The sequence below is a fragment of the Chiloscyllium punctatum genome, chromosome 19 (assembly GCF_047496795.1).
Source record: "Chiloscyllium punctatum isolate Juve2018m chromosome 19, sChiPun1.3, whole genome shotgun sequence".
NCBI classification, from domain to species: domain Eukaryota; kingdom Metazoa; phylum Chordata; class Chondrichthyes; order Orectolobiformes; family Hemiscylliidae; genus Chiloscyllium; species Chiloscyllium punctatum.
In genome coordinates, this window is record NC_092757.1 from 96,970,408 (window position 1) to 96,985,724 (window position 15,317).

The following is a 15,317-nucleotide window of genomic DNA, read 5'->3' on the forward strand; positions in this document are numbered from 1 at the left end:
GGAGCTTATTCAGGGAACAGCCACTGTGTGTTGTGACAAGTATATACTTGTCAGACAGGGAAGAGGTTGTCGAGTGCAGGAGCCGTGGTTTACTAAATTTAATCTCTTGTTAAGAGGAAGGTGGCTGATGTTAGGATGAGATGTGAAAGCTCAGTTAGGGCCCTTGAGAGTTACAAGGTAGCCAGGTAGGACCTAAAGAGAGAGCTAAGAAGAGCGAAGAGGGGAAATGAGAAGTTATTGGTGGATAGGATCAGGGAAAACCTCAAAGCTTTCTATAGGGACATAAGGGATAAAAGAATGACTAGAGAAAGACTACAGCAAATCAAAGACAGTAGTGGAAAGTTGTGCGTGGAGTCAGAGGAGATAGGGGAAGCACTAAATAAATATTTATCGTCAGTATTCACACTGGAAAAAGACAATGTTGTTGAGGAGAATACTGACAAACAAATTACTAGATTAGATGGGATTGAGGTTCACAATGAGGTGCTAGAAATTCTGGAAAGTGTGAAAATAGATAAATTCCCTGGGCTGGATGGGATTTATCCTAGGATTCTTGGGAAGGCAGGGAGGAGATTGCCAAGCCTTTGGCTTTAATTTTTATGTCATCATTGTCTATAGGAGTAGGACCAGAAGACTGGAGGATAGCAAATGTTACTCCCTTGTTCAAGGGGAGTAGAGACAACCCTGGTAATTGTAGACCAGTGAGCCTTACTTCAGATGTGGATAAAGTATTGGCAAGGGTTATAAGAGATAGGATTTATAATCATCTTGAAAAGAATAATTTGATTAGGGATAGTTAGCATGGTTTTGTGAAGGGTAGGTTGTGCCTCATTAACCATACTGAGTTCTTTGAGAAGGTGACCAAACAGGTGGATGAGAGTAAAGCCGTTGATGTGATGCATATGGATTTCAGTAAGGTGTTCGATAAGGTTCCTCATGGTAGGCTATTGCAGAAAATATGGAGGTATGGGACTGAGGGTGATTTAGTGGTTTGGATAAGGAATTGGTGAGCTGAAAGAAGACAGAAGGTGGTGGTTGATGGGAAATGTTCATCCTGGAGTTCAGTTACTAGTGGTGTACTAGTGGTTTTGGGTCTACTGCTGTTTGTCATTTTTATAAACTACCTGGAGGAGAGCGTAGATGGATGGGTTAGTAAATTTGCAGATGAGTCTAAGATCGCTACAGTTATGGATAGTACTGAAGGATGTTGCAGGTTACAAAGGGACAGAGATAAGCTGCAGAGCTGGGCTGAGAGGTAGCAAATGGAGTTTAATGCAGAAAAGTGTGAGGTGATTCACTTTGGAAGGAGTAACAGGAATAGAGAGTACTGGGCTAATGGTAAGATTCTTGGCAGTGTAGATGAGCAGAGAGATCTCAGTGTCATGTACATAGATCCCTGAAAGTTGCCACCCAGGTTGATAGGGTTGTTAAGAAAGCGTATGGTGTGTTAGCTTTTATTGGTAGAGGGATTGAGTTTCAGAGCCATGAGGTCATGTTGCAGCTGTACAAAACTCTGGTGTGGCCACACTTAAAATATTACATACAGTTCTGATCAACCCTCATTATAGGAAGGATATGGAAGCTTTGGAAAAGGTTCAGAGGAGATTTACTAGGATGTTGCCTGGTATGGAGGGAAGGTCTTACGAGGAAAGGTTGAGGGACTTGAGGCTGTTTTTGTTAGAGAGCAGGTTGAGAGGTGACTTAATTGAGGCATATAAGATAATCAGGGAGTTAAATAGGGTGGACAGGGAGAACCTTTTTCCTCTGATGGTAATGGCGAGCATGAAGGGACATAGCCTCAAATTGAGTGGTGATAGATATAGGACAGATGTCAGAGGTAGTTTCTTTACTCAGGGAGTGGTAGGGGCGTGGAACGCACTGCCTGCAACAGCAGTAGACTCGCCCACTTTACAGGCATTTAAATGGTCATTGGATAGGCATATTGATGAGAATGGAATAGTGTCGGTTAGTTGGGGTTCAGACTGGTTTCACAGGGAGACGCAACATCAAGGGCCAAAGGGCCTATACTACACTGTAATGGTCTGTTGTATGAAATAGTTTTCAAGTACATCTGGTTGGCATGGATGAGTTGGACTGAAGGGTGTACATGCTGTACATCCCTTTGACTCTGACTATGACAAGCATCAAACTGGCTGCCAGATTCAAATGAAGCATTCAATGCACAGATATGCTGGCCAGGGGACATATGATTACTGTAACTCCTCATTTTAAATTGTGATTATGTTCCTGAAAATCACAATATGAAGTGAATCAACTTTAAATGAATCATTGTTTCCCAGAGGAATCAACTTTAAGTCAGAGTTAGGTTCCTTTGAACATTCTGCACCAGAAAAGAAAAATGAAGAGTAGAAGTAATATACTGCACGTGGATCCCAAGCTAAGATAACTTGCAAACTAAAATATGACTACAAAAGAAACACAAAGCAATATTTTTGAAAATTAATAAACTCATTTCACTCTACAGTACAGTTAGATTGACCAGGCTCCACCTGCTGGTAGAGAGTGATCAGCGCAGGGAACAGCTTATTTCTATATTTGCACCGACTGACACCTGCTGCTAAAAGGAGCCCAGGATCGCATTATGAATTCAGCAAAGTGAGGACCGGAGTCAATAGCAACAGAAGAACTTAAGAGTCTTAGAGCATGGAAACAGACCCTCTGGTCCAACCAGTCCATGTCAAACATAATCCCAAACTAAGTTAATCTCACCTGCCTGCTCCTAGCCCATACCCAATCACATCTTTCCTGTTCATGCGCTTGTCTAAGTGCCTTGTAAACATTGTAACCCTACCCACATCCAACACTTCCCTCAGGAAGTTCATTCCACACACAAACCACCCTCTGTGTAAAAGATTTGCCCCTCATGTTTTTAAATCTCTCTCCTCTCAGCTTAAAAATCTATCTGCCCCTAGTCTTGAAATCCCCCATCCTAGGGAAAAGAAAACACCTACCATTAACTCTTCAAGATTTATAAAATCATGAGTGGTATAGATAAAATCTCCTCTCAACCTCCTATGCTCAAGTGAAAAAAGTCCCATTCTATCCAGCCTTTCTTTATAACTCAAACCCTCCATACCCAGTAAATCTCTTCTGCACCCTCTCCAGCTTAATAATATCCTTCCTATAATAGGGTAACCTGGACACAGTATTCCAGAAGAGGCCATACCAATGTCCTGTATATCCTCAACATTACATCCCAACTCCAATATGTGAAGGACTGAGCAATGAGAACAAGCGTGCTAAACGCCTTTTTAACCACCCTGTCTATATGTGATGTAAACTTCAAAGAATTAGGTACCTGAACCCCTAGGTCCCTCTGTTCTACAATATTACCCATGGGATAGAGGAACACTGGGAAGGACATGGGACAGACCAACAACGGGAGGGAAATTGGGCCAATGCACATCAACACTGCGTAGCAAAGCTGAGGAGATGAGAAGAGACATGAAGTTGGGGTATTGTGCTGGTAGAATGAGGCTGGGTTAGCAAGATGAGCGACGAAGCCTTGTTGCGGGGTGCGGGGGGTGCAGGGGGGGGCGCAAAACCAGGGCCTGGGGAAGGCGAGGGACGAGGAGTAACAAAGCTCAGAATTAATGCCAGGAAAGAGGCTAGAACAAGAGACAGGTCTGGGAGAGGCAATGCCAAAAGCAAGGGCAAAGGCAGAAGCTCTGGAGGGGAGGTCCCCTGAGTAGGCAAGCCATAGAATAGAAGTCTGGCAAATGATGTTAAAGTGAAGCTAGCAATATGAAACAGTTACTCTGACACTATGTTAACAATGTTAAAATGAAACAATGCATTTGAGTCAGTGTTGAGGGGGGGACTTGCTGTATATCAGCTCAGAAACTATTTTGATTATAAATCATGAAACTCTTTTATTTCACTCTAGTTATCCTTCGAAGATATCTTGCCTGATACTGTTGTCTTAGGAAAGCTTACTCTTTCAAGAAGTAGAGATAACTCAAAAAGGGAGCAAGGATACTTAATGAGCTAACTTTTCTGGATGAATTCTGCCCGTGAATAATTTTGACAAAAGTAAAATGTCATGCTAAGTGCAGAACATTCCTTGTTTTAGTATAATTGTTGCATGCTTTAAGGGGAAAGGCCACAATCCTTCAAGTGCAGGACAAATCGCTTCCTGAACTCATTGCTACCCTTTTCCCAAAGAATGCTAACCAGAGCTGATATAAGGACTCACTGGCTATCTTAATTACACGTTTTAGTGCATATTTTAACTGAAGTTATGAATTACTTGAAGGCATAAATCTGTTTATTGTTATGGTTTACATGTCAGTTTTTTAAAACAAATCAGCAATGTCCCCAAAAGAATTCCTGCTATGTACAATAAAGTGAAAGGGAAAGTGAAAAGATATACTGGATATTTCTCGAAGGAAACAATGTGAGTGGTATCGAATGGCTGGCTACAAAAGCTACACATGAACAAGGAGAAAGTGAGGACAACAAATGCTGAAGATCAGAATCAAAAAGCGTGGTATTGGAAAAGCATAGCAGGTCAGGAATTCCTGAAGAAGGCTTATGCCCGAAACTTTGATTCCCCCTGCTCCTTGGATGCTGCCTGATCTGCTGTGCTTTTCCAGCACCACAGTCTGACACGTAAATAAGAAGAGTAGGCCACTCGTCCCTTTGAGCCTGCTCCACCATATTTAAATGTACGGGTCTTGTTACATTTGAACATGGACTGCTTCAGCAAGACACTCTTCCTGGTCTGCTTCACAGAGATGGTCACCTCAACCAATGATGTCCCATCCTAACCATGATTTAAGAATTAGTACCTGAGTGATTTGAGACACTTTAGTGCACTTGAACATCAGCATCCAGAGACAAAACTGGAAGGGAAAAAGTGTGCCCTGTTGTTTGATTTCAAATCCTTACCATTATATTGTCATTCCTTCGTAAAACAGAATACATGAAGGCTGGGCATGAGCAGTAAAGGCAGAAGCTGAGGCAATAATATATTTGACCAGAGCTTCCTTCAACCTACAGATCAAAACAAAATTAATTAATTTAGATTCAAACAAAACAAACCAGATAGCAGCCCATCAGAAAATGCAAAGTCAGAGTCCCACACTGGAATTGTTTGAGGAGGATGGGGGATAATATTGATCTTAGCAACCACAGTATTATCTGAACTGGAAAATTGGCTAATATAACCACAGGTATGATCTAAACTTTTTTCCAACTGTGCACACAGAATCCTCGCTTTGTGATCAGCACAAACAGTATCTGACTCCAACAACCCCTCCCTGGTGGGTTATTATTACAATTTGAAACTCAAACTAATAAGTGACAAACAGAAAAATGATGTCACAATTTAAAGTTGGGTGGTTCTGGCCAATGCATAAACAATGTGTTAGCATTAAGCCACATACTGACCATCAGGACATACATCCAGAGCCAGACCCAATGTGGGAACTGTACATTCACAGTCACAGACCCAGTGTGGGAACATACAGACTGTATCCTCAACTGATACTATAAAGTAAAAATACAATGAACATTCTAACAATTCACTGACCCTTCAGCTTTGCATTCATTACTGTGTTTTACAGTGTTTGAATAATTCAAATAACAGAAGAATTTTGGCTATTAACAGAGAAAACCGACTTAAACTAAATATTCCTGTAAGGCCACTTCTATTTCTAATGAACTGTGTTTTCCATGCTTATGAAATTTTCCTTCCACAAAAAAAATTGATGTTATTTCCAGCTAGGGAGATTACACAACTCCCACATTTAACCTGGCCTGAGTGCTGATACTGTCAGGTCAATTCAAATCGTTACATTGCAGCATAGACATGCTGTTCAGTGGTCACTCTACTAACGGGATTAGATATAAAGTAACCCTCTCTACAAAGTCCCCATCAAACACTTCCAGGACAGGGACAGCATGGGGTTGAACACAGACGAAAGCCTCCCGAAACGTCCCTAAAAAACACTGTTGGGACAAGGGCAGCACAGATTAGATACAGATTAAAGCTCACCCAATAGTGTCCTCATCAAACACACCTAACACAGGTACAGCATGGGATTCAACATAGAATAAAAATCTCTCTAAAATGTCTGGATCAAATACTCCCAGGGTGGGTACAGCTTTATGTCTCCACCTCTTTCTCTCCCCTACCCACCACATAGAAGGTGTTTTGATGAAGTTTTTCACTTTGCGCTGTGTGTTAGTGAGCAGATAGTGTTTCTGCATCACCACAGAGCAAGTTTATAGATTCTGTCGCAGCTTTACAATTAGATTTCACTGAAACAGCTTTGCTAAATTTCATTTACTTAGTCTGCCTTGGTCAGTTTATATTTACCTTTCAATGAAGTTACTGAAACGAACTTAAATTTCATGAGTTGGACAGAGAACGCTCTGGAGGGGACTCTGGAGCAGGTTCTCTGCGTCAATGCAACATAGCAAGGGGCAACACGTCATTGAGCTCAAAAGCACATCTAATTTCAGAGAAATTTTCACTGCAGCCTCAGTTTTAAAGGTGATGGAACATTTTGCAGTGGCTGGACTGGGCAAGACATCCCATCTATTGCTCACTATCCTTTGTTGGAAATAGAAGCCAAATCCCTGTTGCTGGGTACTGTGCCTCTCACAGCCCCTCAGTGGGCAATGATCTTTTCCATCTCTGAGCATGGACACAAATGAAAGATTAAACCAAGTTAGTTAATTATGACAACGAATTTCTCAATGCTACACATGGGGAAAATCAGAACCATCAAACGACGATCACAGTAGCAGGGCATTTGACCCACATACCAATTCTTTGACACCTCAAATATCTCAGCTAGAATTGACAAACAAAATAGTCAATGCTGGACTAATTTCATCCTTTAGGATGCATGCCATTCGAGAGAACATTTAATAAAGCAGAAGGAGCCTGATATTTAACAGGGGTCAAGAGTATAAGTGCAAAGAGTTTATGTTAACTCATACAAGACACTGATGAGCCTCAGCTAAAATGCATACAGTTCATACTTTAGGAAGGATGTAAAGGCACTGGAAAGAATGCAGAAAGATTCATGAGAATAGTTCCAGGGATGAGAAACTTAAGTTACAAAGAGAGATTGTAGAGAAGCTAAAGCTGTTTTTCTTCAAGAGAAGGCCAAGAAGAAATTTGCTAGATGCGTTCAAAGTGCCGAGGAGTCTGCTCAGAGTGGACAGGATGAAACGGTTATCTTTGGGGCAGGGGTTGAGAACCGGAAAGCAGAGGTTTAAGGTGACTGGCAGAAGCATCAATGACAGCACAAGGAAAAACATTTTCATAAAGTGAGTGGTTAAAATCTAGAGTGTGCTGCCTAACAGTGAGGTGAAGACAGGGATCAGATTATTATGTGAAAACAATAAGGGTAGGGGAAAATGGGGGAGAAGAACAATAAGTGATTATACCATCAGAGGGGCAGCATAGACAGAGGACTGAATGGTGGCTTTTGTGCTGATTGTAAAAATCTAATTCCCTTTCGGATCTGCTGTCGCCATCCTTTCAAAGAGAACATTCTAGAGTTCCAGTACAACATGGGTCACACATGAAATTATAAATCTGTGTGTGAAAAACAGATAGCAAGAGTATTATTGAAATGATGATATTTTGGGAAGTGTGGGTAAAGTCAGAGTCATACACCATGAAAACAGACGCTTCAGTCCAACTTACCCATGCCAACCACATTTCCTCAACTGAACCAGTCCCAATTCCCCTTCATTTGCTCCATATCCCTCCAAACCCTTATTCATGCACCTGTCCAATTGTCTTTTAAATGTTGTAATTGTACTCAACTCCACCACTTCCTCTGGCAGCTCATTCCATATATGAACCACCTGTATGTGAAAAAGTTATCCCTTAGGTCCCTTTTAAAGCTTTCCCCTCTCACCTTAACCCTATGCCCCCTAGTTTTGCACTACCCTGCCTTGGGGAAAAGACCTTGGCTGTTCATCTCACCTCTGTCCTCCATGACTTTATAAACCTTTATACTCCAACGAAGAAGCTCGTTGGATGCTGCCTGAACTGCTGTGCTCTTCCAGCACCACTAATCCAGGAAGAAAAATCCCTGCCTATCCAGCTTCTCCTTATAACTCAAACCCTCTCGTCTTGGTAACAGCCTTGTAAATCTTTTCTTTCCAGTTTAATAACATTCAAAGTTTGTGAGAAGATTTGTAGCTCGGGTGCTTGTTGTTATGGTTCTGTTCGCCGAGCTGGAAATTTGTGTTGCAGACGTTTCGTCCCCTGTCTAGGTGACATCCTCAGTGCTTGGGAGCCTCCTGTGAAGCGCTTCTGTGATATTTCCTCCGGCATTTATCGTGGTTTGTACCTGCCGCTTCCAGTTGTCAGTTCCAGCTGTCCGCTGTAGTGGCCTGTATATTGGCTCCAGATTGATGTGCTTATTGATTGAATCTGTGGATGAGTGCCATGCCCCTAGAAATTCCCTGGCTGTTCTCTGTTTGGCTTGTCCTATAATAGTAGTGTTGTTCCAGTCGAATTCATGTTGCTTGTCATCTGAGTGTGTGGCTACTAAGGATAGCTGGTCGTGTCATTTCGTGGCTAGTTGGTGTTCATGGATGCGGATCGTTAGCTGTCTTCCTGTTTGTCTGATGTAGTGTTTTGTGCAGTCCTTGCATGGGATTTTGTACACTACATTGGTTTTGCTCTATGGATTCTCTGGACTACCTAAAGTGCACAAACCAGACATCCCACTCAGACCCATAGTATCACTACCAGGGACACCATCACACAAACTGGCTGAAGAACTACAGCAGAAACTGATACACCTGACCAGCGGATCCAGACACTCTATACAGTCAACACAGGAATTCTTGGACATCAGCAGAAATACACACATAGACAAGGAAGAAACTATGGTCTCATTCGATGTAAGGCACTGTTCACCTCTATCGACAAAACCCTAGGCAGAGAAACAATAGCCAACCTGCTGGACATACAGAACAGACAACAAGACGGGGAACCTATCAACAAAGACGGCATACTCAAACTACTGGACCTGTGCCTCACAACACACTTCACATTCAACAACCAAATATATGAACAAATCAACGGCACACCCATGGGCTCACCCATCTCTGGACTCATAGCAGAAGTGGTAATGCAAAGATTAGAACAGTTTTACCATAAATTCAACCCAAACTCTGGGTCAGATATGTGGATGACCCCTTAGTAATCATTAAAAACACAGAAATAGAGAACACACACTGGATCATCAACGCCACACTCACAGGAATCCGATTCACTAGAGAGGAAGAAAAGGACAACCAACTCCCATTCCTAGTCATGATGGTACAGAGAACACCGAACGGAGAATTCACCACAAAGGTTTACAGGAAAGCCACACAGACCAAGTCCTGAACTACGAAAGCAACCACCCCAACATACACAAAAGAAGTTGCATCAAGACAGTGTTCAAAAGGGCCACAACACACTGCAGCACACCAGAACTGCAAAAAGAGGAAGAAGAACACCTCTACAATGTATTCGCCAAAAATGGATACCTGCGCAATTTAATCAATAGATGCCTAAGGGAAAGGCAACGGAATGAGGACATGCCACAACCCAAAGGACTAGCCACACTACCATACATAAAGAGCATTTCCGAACTGACAGCCAGACTACTGCAACCAGACTACTGGCTGTGTGGAACGCTCTGCCCCAGATAGTGGAATCAAGGGTTATGGAGATAAGGCAGGAAGAGGATACTGATTAGGAATGATCAGCCATGATCATATTGAATGGCGGTGCAGTCTCGAAGGGCTGAGTGGCCTACTCCTGCACCTATTGTCTAATGTCTACTGTAACCACTAGGACTCATAACAGCACACAAACCAACAGCCACTCTCAGACAACAACTCACCGATACCCAGCATGAGCAAAACCAACGTAGTGTACAAAATCCCATGCAAGGACTGCACAAAACACTACATAGGACAAACAGGAAGACAGCTAATGATCCGCATCCATGAACACCAACTAGCCACGAAACGACACGACCAGCTATCCTTAGTAGCCACACACGCAGATGACAAGCAACATGAATTCGACTGGGACAACACTACTATTATAGGACAAGCCAAACAGAGAACAGCCAGGGAATTCCTGGAGGCATGGCACTCATCCACAGGTTCAATCAATAAGCACATCGATCTGGACCCAATATACCGGCCACTGCAACGGACAGGTGGTACTGACAACCGGAAGCGACAGATTCAAACCACTACAAATGCCAGAGGAAAGATCACAGAAGCGCTTCACAGGAGGCTCCCAAGCACTGAGGATGTCACCTAGACTGGGGACGAAACATCTGCAACACAAATTCCCAGCTCGGCAAACAGAATCACAACAGTTTAATAACATCCTTCCTTTGGCAGGCATGGTTTTGTATACCAGTCGAAGAAGTCATTGAGATGGCGGCAGAATAGGGCTCCTGAGCCAGGGCTCGTCCGCGCTTTCTGTTTCTTTTCCTTTACTTACCACTTGTCCTGAGCTCAGACAGCTTTGGAGGAGGCGAGTGATCCTAGCGTGGACCTTATGGTAGCAGTGAGCTCAGAGTGGACTCAAGAGAGCCCTTACTTTTTGAGCATGAGGCCTGGCATCAGATTCAGTGGCTACTAGATTGATGCAGGCAATGTCGGTGAGGTAGGCCCAGTGGCAAAAGGTGATGCCTGAGGATCAGTGACTTTGGCACTGGCTGGGTCTGGCACTGGCATCTGCCAAATGGTGGTGGAAGAGCATCATGGGGTGACATCAACGAGGCAGACCTAGCAACAAGAGATGCAACACTGATACTAGCAGGTCCGGTGTAGATTGCAACAATATAGTGGGGGAAATTGGTGATGAGCTAGCTCAGGACTCATGGACCCTCTTTATGCTATATCATTGTATTATTTTCTTGTTTATAAACTATTCAAAATGGTGCCAGACATGGTGACGGTGGAAAAGCTTTACACTGTATTTTACTGTTTTTATCCCAGCTGTAAAATACAGGTGACAATAAAAATCATTTATTCAAGCTGACAGCCAGGTGCAGAAAGTAATTAGGAAGGCAAATGGTAGATTGGCCTTCGTTGCAAGAAGAAATAGGGATGTCTTCCTGTAGTCATACAGGGCCCAGGTGAGCTCACACCTGGAGTACTGTATGCAGTTTTGGTCTCCCTACTTATGAAAGGATATATTTGCCATAGAGAGAGTGCAGAGGAAGTTCACTAGGCAGATACTAGAAGGATGGGAGGGGATCTGATTGAAAAGTAAAGCATGATGAATTTATTAGAGTTCTTTGAGGAAGTAACCAACAGATCCAGGGAAATTCCAAGAGGCAATTGTTAAGGGACTACACATTTGGCTGCTTCATAAGGAAGAGCCCACAATGTTGGAGATCGTCAATGAGCATGGCTAATGGATTGTCTAATGAAGTGATGACAGAGAATGGATTAAGTAGATACTTTCAGGATGGCAACCTGCAATTAACAGAGTGCCATTGGGTGTGGCCACAATGAATTACAATACATATTAATGACATGGATGAAGGAAGTGAATTTTGCCAGGTTTGCTGGTGACACAAAAATACACAGATTGGCAAGTGTCGAGCATGATTCAAAGAATCTGTAGAGGGATACAGACAGGTGAAGTGAGTGGGCAAAACTTTGGCAAGTGGAATATAATGTAGGAAAATGTAAGGTTATGCATTTTGACAGGAAGAATAGAGGAGCTGAATATTATTTAAATGGAAAAAGACTGTAGAAAGCTACAGAACAGAAGAATTTGGAATCCTTGTGCATGAATCACAAAAAGCTAGCATCCAAGTTCAGCACTGATTGGAAAAGTAATTGAAAAATTGGCCTTTATTTCAAAGGGAATGAAAGGGAGGGCTTGCTAAAGCTATACGTGGCATTACCCTGACCATAGGTGGTACATTGTGAACAGTTTTGATCCCCCCATATGAACAAAGATATTATGGCACTGGAGGCAGTCCAAAGAAGATTCACAAGAGGCTGATCCTAGGTATGTAAGGATTTTCTTGGGAGGAGAGGTTGAGCAGAGTGGGCCTGTACTCATTGGAATTGAGGGAGAGTGGTGGCCTAGTAGACTATTAATCCAGAAACTCAGCTAATGTTCTGAGGGCCAGATGATGGAATTTGAATTAAATTAATACATCTGGAATTAAGAATCTGTTGATGACTTTGTCAAACGGCAGAAAAACACATTTGGTTCACTGATATCCTTCAGGGAAGGAAATCTGCCATCCTTATCTGGTTTGACTGACATGGCACTCCAGACCCACAGCAATGGCTCGGTAGCAGCACTTTGATCGAATTGGTCAGTTACTAAAGGACATCACTGCTATACTGGGTCTGGGACCAACAAGAGGGAAAAACATACTTGATCTTATCCATACCAATTTGCCAGCTGCAGATGCACGTGTCTGTGACAGTATTGGTAAAACTGACCCCTGCACAGGCCTTGTGGAGACAAAATCCCACCTTCACATTGAGAATAACCTCCATCGTGTTGTGTGGCACTGTCACTGCACTAAATGGGACAAGACTTTGTACAGATGTAGCAATTCAAGACTGGGCATCCATGAGGTGCTATGGGCCATTAACAGCAGCAGAATTGTAGTCTAGCACAATCGATAACCTCATGTCAGCCAAGCGTATCCCCCACTCAACCATTACCATCTAACCAGGAAATCAACCCTGATTCAATGGAGAGTGCAGGAGGACATGCCAGGAGCAGCACCAGGCAGACCTGAAGATGAGGTGCCAACCTGTTTAAGTTACCAAACGGAACTATTTGCATGTCCATAAGACCATAAGACATAGGAGTGGAAGTAAGGCCATTCGGCCCATCGAGTCCACTCCGCCATTCAATCATGGCTGATGCGCATTTCAGCTCCACTTGCCAGCGTTCTCCCCGTAGCCCTTAATTCCTCTAGACAACAAGAACCTATCAATCTCGGCCTTGAAGACATTTAGCGTCCCGGCTTCCACTGCACTCCGTGGCAATGAATTCCACAGGCCCATCACTCTCTGGCTGAAGAAATGTCTCCGCATTTCCGTTCTGAAATGACCCCCTCTAATTCTAAGGCTGTGTCCACGGGTCCTAGTCTCCTCGCCTAACAGAAACAATTTTCTAGCATCCACCTTTTCAAAGCCATGTATTATTTTGTACGTTTCTATTAGATCTCCCCTTAATCTTCTAAACTCCAACGAATACAATCCCAGTATCCTCAGCCGTTCCTCATATGCTAGACCTGTCATTCCAGGGATCATCCGTGTGAATCTCCGCTGGACACGTTCCAGTGCCAGTATGTCCTTCCTGAGGTGTGGGGACCAAAACTGGACACAGTACTCCAAATGGGGCCTAACCAGAGCTTTATAAAGTCTTAGTAGTACATCTCTGCTTTTATATTCCAACCCTCTTGAGATAAGAGACAACATTGCATTCGCTTTCTTAATCACAGACTCAACCTGCATGTTTACCTTTAGAGAATCCTCGACTAGCACTCCCAGATCCCTTTGTGCTTTGGCTTTATTAAGTTTCTCACCATTTAGAAAGTAGTCCATTCCTATATTCTTTTTGCCAAAGTGCAAGACCTCGCACTTGCTCACGTTAAATTCCATCAGCCATTTCCTGGACCACTCTCCCAACCTGTCTAGATCCTTCTGTAGCCTCCCCACTTCCTCAGTACTACCTGCCTGTCTACCTAACTTTGTATCATCGGCAAACTTCGCTAGAATGCCCCCGGTTCCCTCATCCAAATCATTAATATATAATATATATTATATTAATATATATTAATATATAATATGTCAAACAGCATAAGCAGGAAGTGATAGACAGAGCTAAGCAATTCCACAACCAATGGATCAGATCTAAGTTCTGCAGTCCTGCTACATTTAGTCATGAATGTTGATGGACAACTAAAGAACTAGAGGAGGAGGCTGTAGGGAATCTGATCTAATCTCATCGAGACATATAAGATAATCCCAGGGTTAGATCGGGAGGACAGTGAGAGCTTTTTTCCTCAGATGGTGATGGTCAGCACAAGGAGACATAGTTTTAAATTGAGGGGTGATCAGATATAGGACAGATATCAGAGGTAGTTTCCTTACTTAGAGAGTAGAGGCTTGGCACACACTGCCTGCAACAGTTGTAGACTTGCCAACTTTATTGGCATTTAAATGGTAATTGGATAGGCATATGGATGAGCATGGAATAGTGTAGGTTAGATGGGTTTCAGGTTGGTTTCACAGGACGGCACAACATCGAGGGCCAAAGGGCCTGTACTGCGCTGTAATGCTCTATGTTCTATGAAAGCAACCAACATAATCAAAGACCCCTCCCACCCCGGTTATAGTCTCTTCCACCAGGCAAAAGTTTGAATATGTATATGAATAGATTCAAGGATGACTTCTTCCCTGCTAGTTATCGGACTTTTGGACGGACCTCTCAAATTTTAATTCTGATCACTCTGTCTGCACCTTCTCTGTGGTGAGAACATTGCTGAATTCTGTTGTGTTACCCTGATGCACTTTGTATGGTACAGTCTGCCTGTATAGCATGCAAAACAACATTTTTCACTGTGTAAGAACCTAGGAAATAGGAGTAGGAGTAGGTCATCTGACCCACCAAGCCGGCTCGGCCATTCAATAAGATCACGGCTGATCTTCTCATGGACTCAGCCTCACTTACCTGCCCGCTTACCATAACCCTTAATTCCTTTACTATCTTGCTACATGTGACAACAATCAATAAATCAATCAATATCAGCCTCCTTTTGTGGTCCCCAGATTCACAGATACAAGTTTTCAATTAATTCAATTCACTTCCCATGATATCAAGAAACGGTTGGATACACTGGATACTGCAGGGCGATGGACCCCGATAATATTCTGACAACAGTACTGAAGACTTTTGCTGCAGAACTTGGCATTCCCCCAGCCAAACTCTTCCAGTTAAGTTACAACACTGGAATCTACCAGACAATGTGGAAAATTGCCCAGGTATATGCTCCACAGAAAAACCACACTGGCCAATTACAGCCTCATCAGTCTACAGTCAATCATCGGTAAAGTGATGGAATTTGTCCTCAACAGTAGCACTGCTTAGCAATAACCTGCTCAGTGATGCCTAGTTTGGATTCAGTCAGGGTCACTCAGCACATGATCTTGTTACAGCCTTGATCTTGTCAAACATGGACAAAGAGCTGAATTCCAGAGGTGAGGCAAAAGTTACAGCCCTTGACATCAAGACTACGTTGAACTGAGTCTGGCGTAAG

General features: G+C 43.0%; 1 protein-coding gene across 4 annotated transcripts in view; it reads right to left on the reverse strand.

Moving 5' to 3' along the window:
* Nucleotides 1-15,317, reverse strand: part of zswim7 (zinc finger, SWIM-type containing 7) — a 129,061-nt gene that overhangs the window by 85,642 nt on the left and 28,102 nt on the right. For 3 of the 4 annotated variants that reach the window (XR_011963349.1, XR_011963350.1, XM_072590136.1), the window contains exon 5: nt 4,912-5,016. The exons of the other annotated variant lie outside the window; for it this stretch is intronic. Coding sequence is in view for 1 of the 3 variants with exons in the window: in XM_072590136.1 (XP_072446237.1) it covers nt 4,912-5,016 (105 nt within the window). In the remaining 2 variants the exon portion in view is untranslated. The remainder of the gene's footprint in view (nt 1-4,911; nt 5,017-15,317) is intronic. 4 annotated transcript variants of the gene reach the window in all.